The sequence below is a fragment of the Aphis gossypii genome, unplaced genomic scaffold (assembly GCF_020184175.1).
Source record: "Aphis gossypii isolate Hap1 unplaced genomic scaffold, ASM2018417v2 Contig00743, whole genome shotgun sequence".
Taxonomy (NCBI): domain Eukaryota; kingdom Metazoa; phylum Arthropoda; class Insecta; order Hemiptera; family Aphididae; genus Aphis; species Aphis gossypii.
In genome coordinates this window covers 1-21002 of record NW_026083260.1, presented here as the reverse complement: position 1 = coordinate 21002, position 21002 = coordinate 1, and the positions used below count along the sequence as shown (strand labels likewise).

Below are 21002 nucleotides of genomic sequence, written 5' to 3'. Positions count from 1 at the left end.
TGATTAGTTTCAAAAGAGCTCAGTATTTGACACTAATTCTTATTTAATATTATGTCTAATATATGAATAGTCAATAGATCCTAATTTAACTTAAATTAAATGTTTTTTACAAATATAAAATATAATATAGGTAGTAATAATATATCTATCAAATATAAGTTTTATAATAAATATTACACACTTAAATAATACATAAGTTAATTAAAAATATTAATAAAAAATGTATGTAAAATAATGAATTCAAATAAATGTAAAAAAACATAAACACATATCTACATATAATTAAAGTGTGGTTCAAGTCAGTGTAAAAATTTTTAAAATTAAGAAATAGTGTTCTATCACACCCAAGAAATATATTTATATTTCAAAAATATCTCAATTAGGTATATTTTAGAAAGTATACTTGGACCATTCATTTAACCGACTTCGACCACCACAAAAAAAAATATAATACACAAGTTAAATTAATACTTAAAAAACTAAAACAATAAGTTATATAAAATGATTCATTAATGCATTAAATGTTAACACTTACCTAAAAACAATAAGGTATTTCTAGTCAGACATACAATAATGAGGACTATTAATAATAAAAATACAGATAATAAATATTTATTTTACAATTATGAAACTCTTTAAGTTGTATTGTTATTATTTTGTACTTTGTTTATTATTAAGAATGTGTCATTTTATTAGTAGACATAAGTCTCAAAAATAAAAAACATATGTATTATGTAAAGCTTATAAGTATATTTTAATAAAAGAATAGACATTTTCTCTACAAACAAGGCACTCACTCGTTTCTTCTGCACATTTGACACAGGTATAATAGACATGTCTACAAGGTAAAAATACTGTTGACATTTCTTCTTTAAGACAAACTTTGCAAAGCTTTGGGTTCAATTCATCGCCTGAAGACATTTTTGAAGTGCTCGGTTTTAGTTTGAGATTTTCATCACTTTCTTTATTCATACATAAATGTATTCTCATTAATCTTGTGCATGCCATTCTACACATAGAACAATAATCACACGATAAAGCACATTCAATGCAGGCAATAGCATGACCGCAAGGGACAATAGCAATTTCGATTTCTTCCCTATAGCAAATTTTGCATAACATGTTATCTGGCAATAAATTAGGTGCTAGTTTTTGAAAAAGATGCTCCTCAATTTTATCAGATAATATTTTGGTAATTTTTATCTCCTTAAAATGCCTATAAAAAAAAAAAATAATAATAAAAATATATTTGTGTTAAACATTGTGATGAATAAGTCGTGGCATCTGGTATAATTAATAATACATACTAGGTGCGATCAAAAAGTAAGTTGCATTAGGCCTTGTATCTGTATAGGTAAGTAGGTATTTTTTAATAAATTTTTGTGACAATACTGTTAAAGTAGTGCCAATAGCACTACTAATAGTGACATTTAACACAGTTGAAAAGATAATCACTTAATAGTTGACCATCATGACTACTACTGCAGTTATGTTGTTAAATTCACGCAGTGATCCGATTTTTATGGTTAAAAAATTGTAAACCAGTACAAATTCATAGAGAATTATGTGAAAAGTACATCATAAAAGTTTGCTTGAATGGAAGCACACAACTTCACAACGAAAAATGCAACTTACTTTTTGATTTAAATTTAAGTATATAAAACAATCACCCAACATTTAATGTTCTAAACCATGGGTGTCCAACTTTTTGTGAAGACTGGGCTACATCATATAGGTAAAAGTTGTTGTGGGCCACATATTTTTTTTAATAATAGTACATTCAAATTTAATGATTAAATTGTAATCTATAATACAACAATACATTTTTTTTTATAATTTTACAACAGCGAATAATAAGCAGAAATATTTTTACAAACATTAATATTTAATAATTTAATTATAAGTACTCAGAAAAATATATTTATTTATATACTATATACAATTAATTCATGGTTTTTATATAAAAGTGAGGGCCATTTCAAAATCTACCGTGGGTTGGACACCCCTGTTCTAAACCTAAATTCAATTTACACAGTTAGATAAGACAATACTACCAATAGCAATTTTAAACCTTTATACTATTTATATTCAACAATCCATGCAGTTCCAACTAATCTACAGATTTAAAACGCCTCGCACTTTATCCCGTCAACCCGCAAAACACAGTGTAATATAACTTTATATTATTAACGGAGTAAAATATAATTATACTTTTTAATATCATAAAATAAATTATAAATCCTATTTGTTAGAATTATTAAACAAATAACGAAAAAATAATTAATATAAATTAAAAGATAAATTTCTTATTAAATGGTTGTATTTATTCAACGAAACATACTTTTTTGTTGATTGTATACTCATTTTTGATTTGAGAGTGAGTTTATTTTTCTTCGCAACAATCAACTTGAATAATTCCTAGAAATAAAATACAAGTCAAATTTCAAGTATGGTTTCAAATGTAGTAGAATTATTAAATTACCAGTTGATTGGATTTTATTTCATCGCTTTTCAAGGCATTCACCCTGTCGCAAAAGCTTTTGCCTTTCATTAAAAACAAATAATTACAAGTTTTCGATATTTCGGCATGTACTTCCCATGGTTCAAAGTCTTCATAACATTGAAAGGTAGTAACACCACAATAGAAACAAGTCAAACTATCAGTATAACCATTGCCTAAAAACATAATAAAATATTAAAATGAACGATGAAATATTATCAATATTATTATCATTTTACCCGAATAAAAAAATCCAGCTTTGCATACTGCATTAATATCTAGTTGCAATAATATCACACATCTATTAAATGAATTGAGGCGGGCATTAAAGGAAACCATTGTTTCATAAAATAAAGGATTTATGAATAGCACAATACCCTCATCATGTAACTTATCTTCAATCATTTTTACTTCTAAACTGGTTAAGCCATAGGGACTAGGATTCTTAAAATGTCCTAAAATATGATTAAATTTTACAATTATTTCAAGCAATCTGCAAAAGTGAGAAATTATAATTTTTTTATCAGACCCAAGTGTATTTAACTCAAGACAATCCTTGTTTTAAAATTTTGATAACTTAAGTATAAATATTTATCATTTTAAGAATTTTTAATTAATTTTTTTTCATATTTTTGATAAATTTCAAAGTCGAATTGAAAATGAAAAAAGGCTAGAATAATACATACTTAAACTTGAATTTTAATCAAACTGCATCTATAGTTTGTAAAATTATTTCTAAGCAATGACCAAGTAAAACCTGGCTACTTATTAAATATATATTATTTATGATGTAACTGACCTTCAAAATCAATAGTTGGTACAGGTTTAGGAACTTTTGATCGAGTCTTTTTAGGTTTGGTCCAGGGTCCAGGTTTAACTGTATTTTTTTTATTTAAGCCTTTTTGAGCAAGATCACAATTATTAGTTGCGATTCCAAGCAATCCATTTTCATCTTTATCCTAAATTTAATCATACATTATCATAAATTTGTTAATTTTGAGTTTCATACAAAAACTACCTCAAAAATTTTAAGAACAGTATTTTTTCCATTTGCATTATTCATTTGTGGTACTTTTCCAATAACTCCGCCAAAACCAGTCTGACACCACTGTGCGTTTCAGATTTTTTAAGACATTAAATGCGTGTCTTTTTTCAGGTTCTTGGTTCTTATCGTCATCATTTTAAATTTGTCCATTAAGCATTCGCCTAGCTACGCTTAATTGGAATTGGCTATAAAATAATTTAAAAATATAGAATTAATTTTTAATTTAAATGAAATAATTATAGCTTACAGATGAGCTTGTTCAAGTTCTTCAACTGGTTCAGCCTTAGCTTTAATTCCCAACAAAAATATTTGATCCACACGTTTAAAATCATTATATCTATCTAATAACTCAGCCCATGCGCGATAAAATAAAGCACACATTGTACCAATACCTTGATTATAAACAATTTGATACAACTCAATAGCATTTGATTGGTTTTCAATCTAAAATTTTTAAAACAATAATTATTTCAATTTTTTAATATAATACAGTCTTATTTAGAATGCTCTATAATAATATGTTATATAATTAATTGATTACTAACAAAATTAATTAAAATTGTGATAAATCTTGGATCTTGTTTGTATTTTGCATCATTTTTGAATTTCTGTACAGTTTCTTCAATAAGAGGCATCAAATTACTCTCTGGTCCATGTTTTAAATATATTTGTTCCAACCACTTCATATACTCAAAATGTGGAGCTAAAGGATCATCACCTTCATATGTACGAATAGCATGTTCATATTTTCTAAGAATAAAAATATATTGTAATGAAAACTATATTTTATATATTTTAAAAATATATGATAGAACCTCGATAGTTTGGATAAATTTAGACTAAGTGTTTTCCAAATTACAAGAATTTTTGAAGGTACTCAAACTAATATGAAATGAATCAATCATAATTTATTAACAATTTTGATAAAAAATTGTAGCAAAAGAAAAATTTCCAAAGATAACAAAATTAATATAGATAAATTTGTTTTATTGGTTAATTGAGTTTCTACTATACTAGTACTGATCATTGTAATATAGATATGTTGTATTTCTTTTTAAAAAATACTAAATAAATAATTGGGTATGTGAAATAATGATATTTAAATAAATATGGAATGCTATCAATATTTGGTAAAATTTTTTTCGTTTATTAAACTTACTCTTTCTTCTTATTTAACTTTTGTTGAATTTCCAAATTAGATTGTGCTTGTAAAGCAGTTTCTAATTGAATTGGTTTTCTACCTTGTCTTAGTGGTCTTATATTTTCTTTAGTCAAATCCAGTGCATCAGATGTATCTACGGTATTCATCGTTTTCTATAAACAACATTAAATTAAATAAAATGAGACAGTCATACAGTTCTTAACAAACACTGTTAAATGTGTTAAATATATTATAATGACAAATAAGAACGAGAATAAGAATTAATAAATAACAATAATCATGACAAATTAAAATTGGCTAACAATTCTTCCCCCATCACCTCACCCCTAATAGTTTTGAATTTTCTGCAATGAAGAAAGTATTAAAGTACTGTTCATTGTTTAACTAGAAATTAAATCTAACATCGAATCTAACTAAATAAAACCCGAGATAAAATCATATTCATTCTCAAACAATTTTAGTTTCAAATAAATCAAAAATTAATATACCTCATAGGTTAACTAAACATTAATATGAATTAAATATAAAAAATTTCAATAAATGTGAAGGTATTTATATTTGTTATTATCATTCATTGATAAATAGATAAATATATAAAAAATACAAAAGTTAATCTATTAAAACCAATTACCCGATCTATAACCTATTGTAGGTACCTAATACAAAAAAAAAAAAAAATGTTAAGTACAAAATAATCAACAGAAACATTAGTTTTTCTAAACATATATTATGTTGTAGAATATATATTTCTTTTATACTGATTTTTAAAAATAAAGAGGATGAATAATTTAAAAAACGAATTGTACATTGAAATGTAAAAAGCATTTTAGATAAAACATCCAAATAGAGTGAGCTGGAGTCAATGTCCAATCCTTTTTAATAACCATTTTATAATTAAATTAATTCACATCAATTAAAATGTTGTGAATATGTCTATTATAAAAATGGTATAGAACAACAATTTACATCAACGGTTCCCAAACTTTTTTTTGCAGTGCCCTTTTTAAGATCTAATTCAACCGTGGTGCCCTCATGAAAAACAGAACAAAAATAAAATTCTATAAATTTTAAATTATTTATTATGAGCCGTAGACTGGAGTGCTCTTATAGCATAGTTTGGCACACCGCTGATTTAAATCTTCGTAGGTAAATAATATTTTATAACTCAAAATATTAAACTTTTCAACCCAAATACGACTGGCAACTATTTAACAAAGCATGAGCAATCAAAATAAGGGTCAATAAACGCAAGTTTTAACTGGATTTCATTTGCAACATAATTATTGTTTTCTATCACAATTTTAATATAGATATGGCCTGGCTGAATGTCATACAACAATTTCAGATAAGATATATGGTCCGAATGCACAGACACTGCTCTGAGTACAGTTACATTGGTTACGTCAATCCAGAGTTAACAACTTTGAATAAGATTCTAAAAATTAATAGCGCTTTCGATTATTACGTTACTACAAGTTATTTTGTCGATAACCTAGAGACGTTACTCTAATCGTGCCGTGATAGTATCAATTTATCAATTTTTAAAAATCAGAGTCCGTTTAGTGCTTTAAGTAACAGACGATTTAACTTGTTCAAAAACAATTTATCGCGTGTGTGAGTGTAGATCTTACCTCAGTAACGGGAAGAATTTCCGTGTCGGTGATCATCGTCAAAATGTCGTCGGCGGACAATGCGCACGAGCAGCCTCAAGTCAACGACGACAGTAAAATACACGATTTTTGACTGGATAGTTGGATAATATATATTATAATATTACTATTCAAACAAAACGGATAACGGCGAACTACCAACAAACGCCGATGAGAAACGCCAGTTTCACAGTTTAACCGTGATAACAGATAACGACAGTGTGATCAGATCACTGCTATTTTTTGTGTTAGTAGCAGACACTGTTACTGCTACATGGCAAGTCGCAGTGAAAAGTAGCAGTGACTGCTACTTTTTAACATCACTATAATAAAATTGTTTATAATATTTTACTTCGTCGTCCTGGACTACATTATAGGAATATCATCAAAGTACATGTGATTGTTTATACTGTGTTTAATTCCGTTCGTGCGATAGGTTTAAAAATCACCGTTATTCGTAATATTAATTTTCGTTTATTTTTCATCGGTGGTGATCATCATTTATACAAACTCCACTGCGTTGTATTTGTCGCAGCATCCAACTAGCCGTCTCCGCAAAGGTAAGCGAAAACCGTATTTTCTTATACTTAAACTAAGAATAATTTTAAACTAATGATGATAGTGCTTGTAAATCGTATCGGATATATTATCGGTATAATGGTATAAATAAGTTCTTCCTACTCATCCCGTGTACAGTGTACAACTAGCTAACCCTGCAGAAGTGTGTGTGTGTGTGTGTGTGTTTATTTTACCGTTCACGATGCATCTTCGTCGTCACGCATAACTTTCTGTTCCTGATCTGACCATAATTTCTGTATTCAATTTCTCTTTTTTTTTTTATTATAGATTCTAGACCGTCGTGTTCATCGTCTTGTTTTAAGTAATTTATTACAACCCGCCCAAAACTTTTCATAAAATGTCTCTGAGAACCATCCAGAAAAAAATACAGTCATATGGCAACATCAACAAAATCACTTCGTCCTTAAAACTTGTGTCGGCTGCCAAACTAGCAAAGACTGAGCGTCTGCTAAAGGACGTTCGTCCGTTTGGCCATGGCACGCTATCATTTTACAAACATTATACACACATTAACATGCTCGATCACATTGAAAATCATCTCATATTTGCCATTACTTCTGATCGCGGTCTATGTGGTGGCATACATACGTCTATCGTGAAAAAAGTCAAACAAGAACTAGACAGGCCTGATCAAAAATTAGCTAAAGTCGTGTGTGTTGGCCAAAAATCAGAGGAACTGTTAGCTAAGTCGCATAAGTCTAACATTTTATTTACAGTTTTCAAAATAGGAAAAGATAATCCCACGTTTCTAGAGGCTTCAAAAATATTCAATGAATGTAATTACGCCGACTTTATTGCTTGCCAAATATTTTACAACCGAATGGTTACTAGAGGCAAGTCACACGTTGACTGGATCTCCATTTATAATACAGATTTCCTTCTCACGGTAGCTCATATTGCTAGTATGGAAGAAGTAGAAGAAGAAAATATGAGAAGTTACATTGAATTTTCTACTGTTTCACTTTTGTTTTTTGCAATGGTAGAAAACTCCTTATGTGAACATTCTGCTCGTATGATAGCTATGGATTCTGCATCGAAAAATGTTAAGTCGTTAAATGAAAAGTTATCCTTGGAGTATAATCGAAAAAGACAATTTAAAATCACGTCAGATCTTATCGATATTGTTTCTGGAAGTCAAGTTATAACTGAAAAATAAACTATTCTGTTTAAAACCACTCTTGTTTATTTTATTTTTAACCCTTTTCAGTTAAAATAGGTTTTGGGCACAATATACATGTTGCAAAAATAATTAATAAATCTATACACTGTAGCTTGTATCAAACAATATACGAATATATCGTATGTATAATAATATATTGTACCAACATAGATAAGTTAGTAATGTTAGTAATATTTAGTACGTATAATTAGTAATTACATGTTCCAAATCTTGCATTGTCTAATAAATTCAAGTATGTTGTACGTACATTTATTCTAGAAGTATTTATCTACGTTTTATTTAGTAATGTAAGATCTGATTTACTAATATATTTTTTACACTATTCGTAAAGCCAATATCTACCCACTTAGGTATAAACAGTTATGTATCAAAAAAAATATGACTAATTATAACTAATTTTTTGTCGATCACGTTCACACTATAAAGATAAAATTGCCCAACATTTTTTTTTTTTTTTGACATTCGTTCAAATACCGCTTGTTGAGCGAACATTTGAATGTTGTACGCGCACACATGATTAACACGTACATACTAAGGGAAACATTATCAACGAACTTGTTCGTCCTAGTGTGGACCCGGCTTAAGATGCAATTTATATGAGTAACATTTTTAAAATAAATTACTGATGGCGATATTCGAGTGTGACAGTAAATCTATTTTTTTTTATATTATTATATAAACCTAAGATAAAAATGTAATGATAAACATTGGTTTATAGTTTACCTATGATATTCTCAATGATAATATTGATAAACTAGATTTAGAATTTGTGGATTAAACAAAATTGTATGATCATTTTTTTTTACAATTTAACCAATACAAATTACAAAGTAGATTCATATTTGTCCGTATTCTTAAAAGCCAAGAGTAACATAGGTATAATATACAGTTGCAACAAACATTTATGCAAGGCTGGGCAAGTTAATGATTTTTTTTTAACTTAGTTAAGTTAAGTTAATATGCATCAATAAGAAAAAGTTAAAAGTTAATAAAATTTTTGGTTAACTCAGTTAAGTTAAAAGTTTATACATATATTTTTTTAATTTTTTAATAAGTTAAATGTTAGCATTGTATATTATAATATTGTGCTTTCAATTATGAAAATAATAATTTTGAACTCAACGTTATAACTTGAAAACCATTAAATTGTTGATCTTTAATATTCAATTATCTCCGTTAAACATATGATAATTAATAAACCAATAGTTTGATTAAAATTCCATTTCAAATATTAATTTTATAATCGAAGAAATCTCCCTTACATAAATTTATTTCAATTATCTAGTAATTAGATGAATAAAAAAATAAACACACTAAAAAAAGGTATTCGTGTGCACCAGAATTTGACCACATTTCTCAACACATATAACTTCATAATGTCCCGAGTCCTCTAATATGAACTAGAAATAAAATAAACTACGATTTTAATAAAAATAGATACCTGTATTATGTAGAACAGTTCCATAAAAAAAAGATATACAAATTATTTCTCGTAAAATCATGTAAAACTTATGGTCGCGCGACGGGTTTCTTTTTAATTTCTATTAACGCAGACCCATAAAACATTAAAAAAAAAACCAACAAAAATAACTATACACATAATATTATGCAACTAACTAGTACATATTAAAACTGATAATAACCCACCAATTTCGATTATTTCCACCTGGTAGGGACAATGCATTTAATAGAATATACCTAAGTGCCTGTAGTACTCTTATTTAATATAATGCAAAATGAACATTCGTAGGCTACGAAGGGCAGATATTTTATCATCATTCGGCCAGAAGCGTGTAAAAATATGTTCTTACCTAATGATAAAAAAAAATACACTACAATATTTCACGTACTTGTATAATATCGTTAATATCGTATACTATTGTGATCAGCATTGTATACTTATATACAATATACCTACTATATAAGTAAATACAATGTATAGTATAATAAACATTGATATAGGTAATCTCCAATAAAATTATATTAATACAGAAGTAACAACTAATGATCGAAGTTAAATATTTAAATTATTCAAAAATAGATTCATGATCCACACAAAATACGGATACAATGATATTAATGTACCAGTAAAAAATTATTTGACAAAGCTTTGTTACTTTACATAATAAAAAAAATCTTAATTTTAAAAGCTTAACATGGTTATAATACCAGACAAATAGGTACTGATATCAAAGTAGGTACTAATCATTACAACCATAAATTAATATATTCAAAATACAACACAATCCACATAGGTATTTTTATAATATATTATATCGATCCAAAAATGTACAATGTAGCTGTTTGTTATATCATTAGATATTAAACATATAAAAGTAAACCTTTCAAAATTGAAAAATATACTTTTGATACTACGAGAATAAAAAAAAAGTCATACCTTATAACAGTTAAAACAAATTTATTAAATTATTGCATTACCTATAAATCATTACTTAGTACATTAATTTTATGATGATAATAATTGTATATTTAACTATTTCAACTACGCAATTTCATATATAGCATTACATTATAATATATAAATAAGGAAAAAAATATATTTTATTTTTATAGTTATGTGAGAAAAAAAAGTACCTTTTGTAATTATTTAATTTTATTAACAATTTAATAAATGTTTTGTATTTCAAATTGTAAGCTGATGGTGTCCCAAACAAAAATATTCAATGATGCTTCCATTATCTTCTTGAACTTTGAAGAATAAATAAAAAATAATACCTTAAATATAACCTATAAATATGGTGTACAGTGTTTATTTTAATATTAATACATCTAAATATTTTTATTTAGGCATGTATATACAGCCATATAGGCATATAGCTTTATAGGTATATAGGTATATGGTGTCGACATTGGACACTTGGATCAATTACATGTTGAACTCAGATATTATAACTCACAAAGTATAAGTCCATAAGTCTTAATCTTATTTATAGTATTCACAAACTGAATCAACTAAGAACCTTAATGCCCATCAAAAATAACATTACAAGTGTCTGAAATAACTTTACCTTAAATTAAGTATGTATTAAACAAATTGAATGTTTTAAAACATATATATTAATAATAATTATTATTATATAAGTTCAGTATTGGAAATAGATAACTAAAATATTATATAGATAAAGATAATAGATAAAAAATAAAAATGAGAAAAGTAACCACTTAGCTATACAAAAAGTGACAAATGTTCCTACTGTTCCTTGTCTATCTACATTGAGTAAGCTATTAAAAGGTATGCGTGTTAAACTTGAATTAAATGATCAACAATTTTGAGTGAAGATGGTAAGTCAGTCTATAAGAAGAATATTTTATGATATATTTATATTTCCATTATATATATTATATGCTATATATTATTTATTTAGTAAGGTTGAATTAATTTTTGCCAAAAACATTTACTTATATAAGTATTAGAAACTAGATGGACAGAGAACAAATAAATTATTTTTATGAAATACTATTATATTATATAGGTACCCAATACTTAGAACAATCTGTAATTTGAAACATTACAGTTGTATTATTATGTGTCAAATTGAGCTTTTGGTAGTATTAAAATGTTAACTAGATTTTTATATCAAAATATACCAGTTTACATTATCTATTATTTATATAATAATCTTATTTTGTTCCTACTGCCAAAATATGTTTTTTGTCAATGCAAAAATAATAATAACAAATTACAAATAAATAACCAATATTTTATTTAAATAATACTTCTATTGTACAAACACACCATGACGGTAGTGCTACAGGTCCTATTTATTTTTCCTCTTAGTCAAATATTCCATGTAAAATCAACTTCCTTACACATATCTTTTGATAGTTTTAAAGTCCTTTTTACATACTCCTCTATCACCTTATTTATAAGATCTTCTATAAATAATGTACCAATTTTGTCACAATTATTTTGTATTAACTGTTAATGTGAACTCAGTGAAAAGAGAATCCTTTTATCCTGTTTTTTTCATTGTAATATAAATGTTCTTATCTGTTATCACATCTTTTATTCATTGTATCTTGCCAATACGAGTACTTAGTATTTAAGATTTTTCTATTATGATAATAAATTAATAAAAAATAGTATAATGAAAAGAATACTCAAGCGAATATAAAAATCATACCACACAAAAAATAGTATAAATTAAAATGTTCTTAAAAAAAACTACAGTAAGTAAACCAAATATATATAAAAAAAATCATTAGAATAAATGTAAAACATAAAAACATTAATTTTTTTTTAAAGCATTTTTTAAACTAGTGAAATTATGTCTCAATACCACTTTTTGTTGCATTGACAAATATTTGTTCAATTTCCTTATAATTTCATCCAAGCTAGGAAGCTTTTTGCATGATTCTATGTTCAACAACATGCTCAGCATAGTGCCCCAAAGTTCTTTGTCTATGTATCTATACAATTAAAACACCAATTAAATTAAATGTAAATGGTTGATTTTTTTATTATTAAATGATATAATACCCTATATGGTGAGATATTATTTACATTAAAACAATTATTATTAATATAATAGCATAATAATACAAATAACAAATCACTAAGAAATAAGTTAATAGACAATATATAATTATTAAAAGATAATTCTTACCTTGGAAATGGTTTTAATGGCACCCATAATTTACGTATTTTTTGAGTTTTCATGTAGTCTGACATGAGAACCATGTAAATAATACCAGCCAATCCAAAATAATCAGTCTATAATAAAAAAAAACATACTTTATTTAATAGAAAAAAAAATAAAACAAAATGATTACCTGGTAAGTCCATGGCAATTTTTCTCTCATTTCATGACAAATAAAATCAGCAGTTTTCACTGTATGTGTAAAAATAGTATCAGGAGGGAATAAAGTCATATCAATACTACGACCAAAATCAATTAACTGCACACAAGGCTGATCACATTCATTAGGTCTATAAAACAGTTTTTTTTTTATTGATAAATTAAAACAATTCTATAAAATATATTGATGAAACTTACAATGTTTTAATAATAACATTATCTGGTTTTAAATCTCCATGAATGATTTGACATTGATGAAGGTATTTGAGTGCTGATGTCACTTGTAAAATGAGCAATGCACCAACAGTGATAGGAATAGAGCGGTTCTGTAAATCATACAAAAGTTTTTGATATTATATAGAATCATTAAGAGTTACAAACAAGTGTAATGATTGAGATTATAAAAGCTATAGGTCAGTGTTTCCCAAAGGGTGTGCCGGGACAACTTGAACTTTTTTTTATATTACTACCTAATAACGATATTATTCGATAAGTAGATAATATTTATCCAATGTGTGGCGTGACTTATAAAAACTAATAATAATGTGCCGCGATGGGGAAAAGTTTTGGAACCATTGCTATAGATCAACAAAATAACTCATTTAGATTATGATGTCTATCATTCTTTTAAGGACTCACCATCGCTACTTTATATGCTAAAACTACACTTAATAGTGTTCCATGAGTAGCAAATTCAATAGAAATAATTGATCCATTTTTGAAAACAAACATCTGGTCCATGTTAATGAAATAAGATAATACCTTAAACAAAAAAAAAAATATATCAGTTTCATTAAAAAAAAAAAAACCATATAATTATGTACAAAATTTGTGTATAAAATAATATCACTTATTTACTTTCTCAGAATCTTTAAGGTGATGCTTAATTTCTTTACTTATATACCATTCCCAAGCACATGCCGGTTTTTGAATTTTAAGTGCTCTTTCTACAGCATTTTCACCATCTGGTCTAACTTTCACAACACGCGCATATGATCCTTTACCAATTTCATTGATGAGTGTCATTTTATTGGGACCTAGATAAAATAAAATATTAACTTTAATATTAGTTTCTTATTATTTTTTCATATATTTACAAATAATACACAATCTTTACTTATATTTTGTATTTAATATTATAAAAGTAAGAAAAAAACAACATCATAACTTGTAAAATGGAAAAATCCAAATTAAAATTAGTGATACTTCTTAGTTTTTTTCTTAACAAAATTATACAAGTTGTACATACCCAATTTGAATTCGGATCGCATAATTGGTAAATCTGATTCTTGCTCTATATAACCAGATTTGTGATGTTCATTAGGAAATTTAATTACTCTTTGTAATAATTTAGTTATTAATTCATCGTCAAAAGGATTAATTGAATCACCTAGATAAAATAATGAATTAGCTTTAATTTATTGAAATTCTTATTTACTAATAATAAAAATAAACATTTACTTTTAAAAACTAAAATTTTAAGATCAAATATATGGTATGAAATAAACTTTTAATTTATTGAGAATATTATATATTATTATTATTTTAACTCAACATTAAGATAAATAATATTTATTCTTAACAATATATTTTTTAAAAACTACTAACAGTACATATTACATATAAAGTTTAATTAATATAAATGGAGATAAAATTTCAAATTGGTAGACAAATTATTTTATCAAAATCAATTGAAGATTGTTGTTCTACTTTTGTAACTGATGAAGAAATAATTCCAGATGAAGTACTGCTATTACGTTCTTTAGACGCTTCTAGTATCATACTTAAATTTTTTCCCAATTGAAATTCTTCAGTTTCTTTGTTTTTATTTGATTCAATTTTACTATTAAGTATAGGGACAAAAGTAAACAATTTAAATTTGTAAATAATGTATTATATGATTTTTAACATATTATTACTAAATTAATTTTACATACGTTTGTGGTTGTTGTTGATCTTCTATGACAGAATTGGTTTTGGTTCTACCTGGGGCCAATGGTGTTGAACTAGACAAAAGAAATGCAAATGCTTTTGTTGAGCAAGTGATGTCGTCATCATTTACTTCAATCTGTAAAATTAGTATAATATTTGAAAACACTAAAATAGAATATTTATTCATTAAATAAATACTAAGGTTGCAGTGATAACAAATAATTGTATTAGTTACATACTATGAATACATAATTTTATATATCATTAATTTATAACACTAAATTTATTTTTAAAGAATACTATAACTTTAAATGTCTAAACCAGCATTTCTCAAATGGTGGATAGCAAATTAATTTTTAGTATTTCTTAAGAATTTTTTTAATTATATAGATTCAAAAATATTTATGATATTTTATTCTGTATGAACATAAACTGTATAAACTATAAGTTTCTGTTATCAACCAGCAAGAAACAAGCACACTTATCATAAGCTTCAATATTAAAAATACATTTGTAAAATTATATTCATTACAAACCTAAAAACTGTATAGTATAAAAAAAGTTTAGTAAGAACAATGAACAAACTTTGATACTACTTTATGTATGAGTAGTCATGTGGGTCACAATAGTTTTCAGTGGACAATTTGGGTCTAATCCCAAAAATATTGAGAACCACTGATCTAAACAGTTAGTGATTATTTAAGAGAGTTCAGCAAAATTAACTTATATTTAGTATACATAAAATATTAGTTGTACTTTTTGGGGAACATGGTAAGAGTCTGCATGTGGCATCCCCTGTATTGTGATATTGAGTCTACACCAGGATATATATCACGAACTAATCTTACTAACACCGGTAATAAAATACCTAAGCATTCAAACTTAAAACGGCACTTTTCAGGACCAACCCCCTCAGCATTTAAAGTTTTACCGGACAGGACAAGAAGAAGTTGTACTTTTATCATATAATATTATAATTATTAATTGGATCTAATGTCAAGAATGCATACACAATATTTTTAATTCATCCAAATTTATCAATCACTAACAAGTGATTGGAATTTTCAAATAAATCACATATTATGGTAATTTATACATAAATTTTTGAATAAATAGCCAAATTATTCATAGTAAACGAAACAATGCAAAAAGGCTTAAAACATTTGGTATTGAATTTCTTTTAGCATCAACTACTTTACAACCATACTAATGATAACAAGTCTTGAGCTCTGGTAATAACTTTACAATTTTTTTTTTAATGATACATAGAAAAAAAGTTAATTAAACACATAGTTCAAACCTAAATTACAAAAGATACATATAACAAACTTACATTTGGAATCGAAGAAATGCTGTCGGATTGGATCCACTGCATTTGCATCGTCACTTTTGACCTGGCGTTTGGCTAGGCGATGGAGGTACTGTTATGGCTATCGGCTGTTCATTTTGAGCACGTTTGATAGCTGGATTTCTTGCAATGTCTATCCGTGCCACTTTTATTTATTGTTTCTTTCACAGATGGTCTATCCTAACAATGTCAAATTGTCCGAGGAAGACAAAACAAACCTCTGTTACCTGGCTTTTCCCGACTCCAATTCTGGTTGCATGGGAGACACTCAGTTTCACGTCAAGATAAAATGTTCTCAACCTTTGAATCTCAGTCAACGCCATATAAATTATAACACAAAATGTCCAGTTTTCTTACAAGCTGATCATCGTTGTTTGTATGGGTTTGTTTTCTTTCGACAAATCAAAGATCTGTCTCTTCCACGGGGTTATTTTCAAAAAGTATGTTTAACCGTTTGTTTTTTATAATACACTAACTTCTTATGAGAATAAAATACAGTTTGACATTGTCAGAAACCTTACTGATTTAGAGATGAATTTACATTATTTACAGGTAAAAAAGTCTATTTGGGTTACCAATAAATATCAGTACATCTCTGAATAACTTCAATAACTTAGTAAAATATATTTTAATTTTGTTCTTGAATTAACACTGTACATTTTAGTATGAATAATATTATATTATATTATCTACACAATGGTATGTTTTGTGTGTAGGTCACAACTTATGCATTGTTTGTTATGTTATATCTGTTAATCATATTATGTAAAACAGTAACACAACATACCATATTAATTTTACATTACAAAGAATTTATAACATAAATGCTCTCTTAAATGCTCAAAATTAAGGTTAATTTGCCTATGAAAATACAAATATGCCAACCCAATAATTTTTCTTTTTTTAAAAAATCTTAGCAAGTTGTCAGTTTTTTGAATTATTCAAAATGTTCGATTATTAACCTTTGTTTTTTGAAACAATTTAAGGTACATAGTATGAGTTTAGTTTCATAATTTTATTGTTTATACGTACATAGTCAGACATTGAGTTGCATAAATAATGTAATAATTAAATGATTCGCTAAATTTGAATAAGCCTTTAAATTATGTCAAGGAACTATTGATGATAGACACTAAACATTAAATGGTTAAAATCAATAGTGACTATTAAATCATTAAAATTATAGAGATTGATCGAGCAATCTTAATGTCATTAATCATAGTATAATCATTGTTGTTTTAAATACAGTTTAAATGTTACAAAAATACTTTTTCTTAACAAAACTTCTTTTAGTTATAGCTTAATTATTTATATATTAATTGTGTTTAGGTACACAATATACTAACTCTAAATGAAGAATCCATGAAAGAACTAAACAGTTTCATTTTTCGTCAAAATCGGGTTAGGTTAAAGCAAAAATTTAAGAGTTTATTTGTACAAGAACGAAATAAATCTAATTACCAGTATAGGAAATATTTAGAGCTTAGAGCTGGTTTATTTTTTTTTCCGTTGAAAAATAATGTAACTCTGGAGCTATCTAATGTATCTTAATTAATTTTAATATTAATTTTACTTTGGATACAATATTTAATAAATAGTTTTTTTGGTTTTCTGAAAAGTTTTGAAAAATGGAGCTGTCTGTTTTTTTTATGGTTCTCTTTAATTGTAATAATAAAATGATATTAATTTAACTCCTAGGTATTTTTATGTCCATGTAGAAAAATAATAAAGAGATTGTTAACATGGCCACATGAAAATAGCATTAAAATTAATAAGTAACAACCAACACAGCATGCTTTTTATTGTTTTGATCATCACATTCATTATTTATTAAGTATTATTAAGGGAATATCATAATAAGAAGCTTAAAATATTTTTTTGGATATTACTCAGGGTATATTTTTAATATATTATGTAAAAAGAAAACCATGAAATTATTTTTATTTAAAAATGTTGTTATTGCTAAATTGTCTCAATTTATGATAAACTTCATGATTTCATTGAAATTTTTTTAAAAATTTAAATAAACTAAATCTTAGGAGAAAAAATTTATCAAATTAAGTATGTTCTTACACATTTTACTGTCCACATAAATGTAATATCCAAAATTATACTTAAATATTTACAGTTTAATGTATATAATAATATGTACATATACTATAAAATAATGTTCATATTTGCATATTTATCTGGTTTCTTATTCCAACATGTTATACAATAAATAATAAATAACATTCCCAATTTTAAGTCTTCTTAAATTCTGGTATTCTACTTAATACTTTTGATGTAATCTTATGTAATATGTTTAAGAGCAGTGTGTGTAATCATACTATTGTGTTTTATTTTTCATAATTTAATTTCCTTTATATATTATATTTGATGTCACTGTACTTACTATTTATGACTATTCAGTAAGTATTCTGGGTTGTGCACTTAAGTAAAAATTGGGGATAGACATAGATAGTCTTTTGTTATCAGCTTTTGTAAGAAATGTTAGTATGGGCATCTTAATTATTATTTTTTTATTTTAAAGAAAGTTTTTCATATTTGTAACGTAACAAGCATCAATGAATTAATAATTTATTTAATTTGTTTATAAAAAAACAAATTGATTGAGTTTTTATTTTTATAATATTAAAATTAATATTTCAAAGTTTTTAGATATGATTATCTATCAATACTTAAAATTATTACTTATTAGTTGTTATTATATAATAAAATTAATTTTAATATATGTATTAAAAATTAATTAATTTACTTAATATATTTAAAAATTACAAGTATTCCAACAATATCATACTACTATTCAATTAAACAATGAAAATTACAATAATTAAAACACTTTTGGTGAAAATAACAAACTATGTTTATAACCTCCCAACATTTGCGTGCACACTAACTGTTACCATCAACTTCTTTTTATCACAAAATTGAATTCAATTTTTTAATATATAAAATAAAATGAGTACTTATTTAGTATTAATTTTAGAAAATAAAATTGTATTTATGTAGTAGGTAATCTACTTCAAGATGGTAAACTACTACAAAGTTTAAAATTTATTTTTTTATTAATTACTTAGGATCATAATAGTTGTAATAAATTAAAATTATAAAATTTAAGTACAATAAACATTAAATAATATAATTCAAAGTACATTAATATATCTTTGTTATTATTTACTGACCTCTACCACCATGGTCTAGAAAAATATGTATTGGTTACTATTGATAAATATTCATGAAATCTGATTGCAAACTAAATTTAAAATTTAAATGTAGATTACTTATTACTCTTGTATAAAATGGTAGATCACCGGCTACATAAATGCAAGAAAAAAATAATTTTAGTTTGAAATGTAATTAATATTATTTTATTTTATTGTTTAGAGTGTAATTATACTATCTCAGTTGCCATTCATTAGTTTATTTACTGAAGTTTGTGGTACAATAGCACCTGAATATTTTAAACACGGGATTACTGGAATAGAAGTAGCATGGCACGATATCAAACAGTGGCCAGATTTATATGCGGGAGAAACAGTGAGCTTGCCATTACTGGGGATTGTTCTTCAAGTTTGTGAATCAATAAAATTAACTGTTAATATCAGATACTTTTTTAATATTAAAACTATTTTGTTTATAGGCTCAACTGATGTGTGATAATAATAAAATCAGCAACTCATCAAACTCAATGGTACCTGATTATCAGTTACCAGTAGTTGTATCATCATTGTACGAATTGAATACATTTGGATGTTTTTCATCGATTGTATCTCAAATGCACCTTTTATGGGAATTGGTGTTAACGACTGAACCCATCGTTGTGATGGCTTCATCACCTACCTACAGTTCACAGGTTGTCCAAGCTTTAGTTAGGTAAAATTTATTTATTTAACTAAAATGGCTTAAAGATTTAAAATGGTAGTTTATTACGACTTTTTTTATTATATTTTTAATTATTAGTTTAATAGTACCATTGGCTTATTATGGAGATTATCGTCCTTATTTTACAATACATGATAATGAGTTCAAGGAGTATATGAGCAAAACACTGAATCCGCCACCTATAATACTTGGTGTAACAAATCCTTACTTCACAAAAACATTACAACATTGGCCACATATTGTAAGAGTTACTGATACATTAAAAAAAGGTAAATCTACAATGTTTATAAATAAATTCATTTTTGAAATGTTATTTTGATTATTTATTTTAATGTTGCTCTAAAATTTACTTTATTTTTTGAACTACAGTGAAAACTCTATAACGAATCTGAAGGGACCAAGAGATTTCTTTCATTATAGAGTTTTTGTAATAGTTTTAAATAGTTTTTTTAAAAAAAAAAACAAAATTTTAATTAATTATGTATAAAGGTACCTATTTAGTATTATTTATCATACATGTTATTATTTTTACAGTTCATAAGTTAATTAGATATTTATTATTTTATTAAATTATACTAAATTATTATACTTATTATATTTTATACAATTATTTAAAATAGTCAGTCATCTTTGTTTGAATTTGATTACACTGCCAATATTTTTTTTTAACGGTATTTTTACGATGATAAAAGTAGATATTAAAAGAATGTAACCGTACTTGGAAATTTTGTCATTTACACCAATCAATTTATTAATTTATAATACAGTAACACTTAAATGGTATTATGAAACATTAAATATTGTTTTGTTATTGAGGGTGACTAATACATTTTAGAAATTAAATTGAATAATGGGTTATAAAGCAAACCAACCATTATTATGTAAAGATTTTTGTTATGTAG

General features: G+C 25.8%; 5 protein-coding genes across 5 annotated transcripts; 2 read left to right on the top strand and 3 right to left on the bottom strand.

Annotated features, from left to right (window-relative positions):
- Positions 1-271: 271 nt before the first annotated feature.
- On the bottom strand, positions 272-3663 carry LOC126555194 (death-associated inhibitor of apoptosis 1-like). Its single transcript, XM_050210153.1, has 6 exons — positions 3519-3663; positions 3300-3459; positions 2740-2955; positions 2483-2676; positions 2342-2418; positions 272-1216 (listed from the first exon to the last, which is right to left on the bottom strand). Exons 1-6 carry the CDS (start codon positions 3561-3563, stop codon positions 742-744), a joined length of 1167 nt encoding a protein of 388 aa, XP_050066110.1. The 5' UTR covers positions 3564-3663; the 3' UTR covers positions 272-741.
- LOC126555196 (mitotic checkpoint serine/threonine-protein kinase BUB1 beta-like) lies at positions 3547-6536 on the bottom strand. The gene is made up of 5 exons (XM_050210155.1): positions 6339-6536; positions 4705-4859; positions 4091-4295; positions 3793-3989; positions 3547-3730 (listed from the first exon to the last, which is right to left on the bottom strand). The coding sequence occupies exons 1-5, from the start codon at positions 6372-6374 to the stop codon at positions 3682-3684; spliced, it is 642 nt and encodes a 213-aa protein (XP_050066112.1). The 5' UTR covers positions 6375-6536; the 3' UTR covers positions 3547-3681.
- Positions 6537-6708: 172 nt separating this feature from the next.
- Positions 6709-8110, top strand: LOC114120676 (ATP synthase subunit gamma, mitochondrial-like). Its single transcript, XM_027982649.2, has 2 exons — positions 6709-6916; positions 7203-8110. Exon 2 carries the CDS (start codon positions 7273-7275, stop codon positions 8089-8091), a length of 819 nt encoding a protein of 272 aa, XP_027838450.1. The 5' UTR covers positions 6709-6916; positions 7203-7272; the 3' UTR covers positions 8092-8110.
- A 3706-nt stretch (positions 8111-11816) lies between these two features.
- Positions 11817-15069, bottom strand: LOC126555197 (mitotic checkpoint serine/threonine-protein kinase BUB1-like). Its single transcript, XM_050210157.1, has 9 exons — positions 14873-15069; positions 14619-14778; positions 14185-14326; positions 13794-13972; positions 13575-13697; positions 13134-13261; positions 12910-13066; positions 12744-12850; positions 11817-12546 (listed from the first exon to the last, which is right to left on the bottom strand). The coding sequence occupies exons 1-9, from the start codon at positions 15052-15054 to the stop codon at positions 12366-12368; spliced, it is 1359 nt and encodes a 452-aa protein (XP_050066114.1). The 5' UTR covers positions 15055-15069; the 3' UTR covers positions 11817-12365.
- A 1192-nt stretch (positions 15070-16261) lies between these two features.
- On the top strand, positions 16262-20434 carry LOC114132190 (protein DENND6A). Its single transcript, XM_050210156.1, has 5 exons — positions 16262-16285; positions 16386-16655; positions 19603-19788; positions 19859-20091; positions 20179-20434. The coding sequence occupies exons 1-5, from the start codon at positions 16280-16282 to the stop codon at positions 20417-20419; spliced, it is 936 nt and encodes a 311-aa protein (XP_050066113.1). The 5' UTR covers positions 16262-16279; the 3' UTR covers positions 20420-20434.
- Positions 20435-21002: the final 568 nt, after the last annotated feature.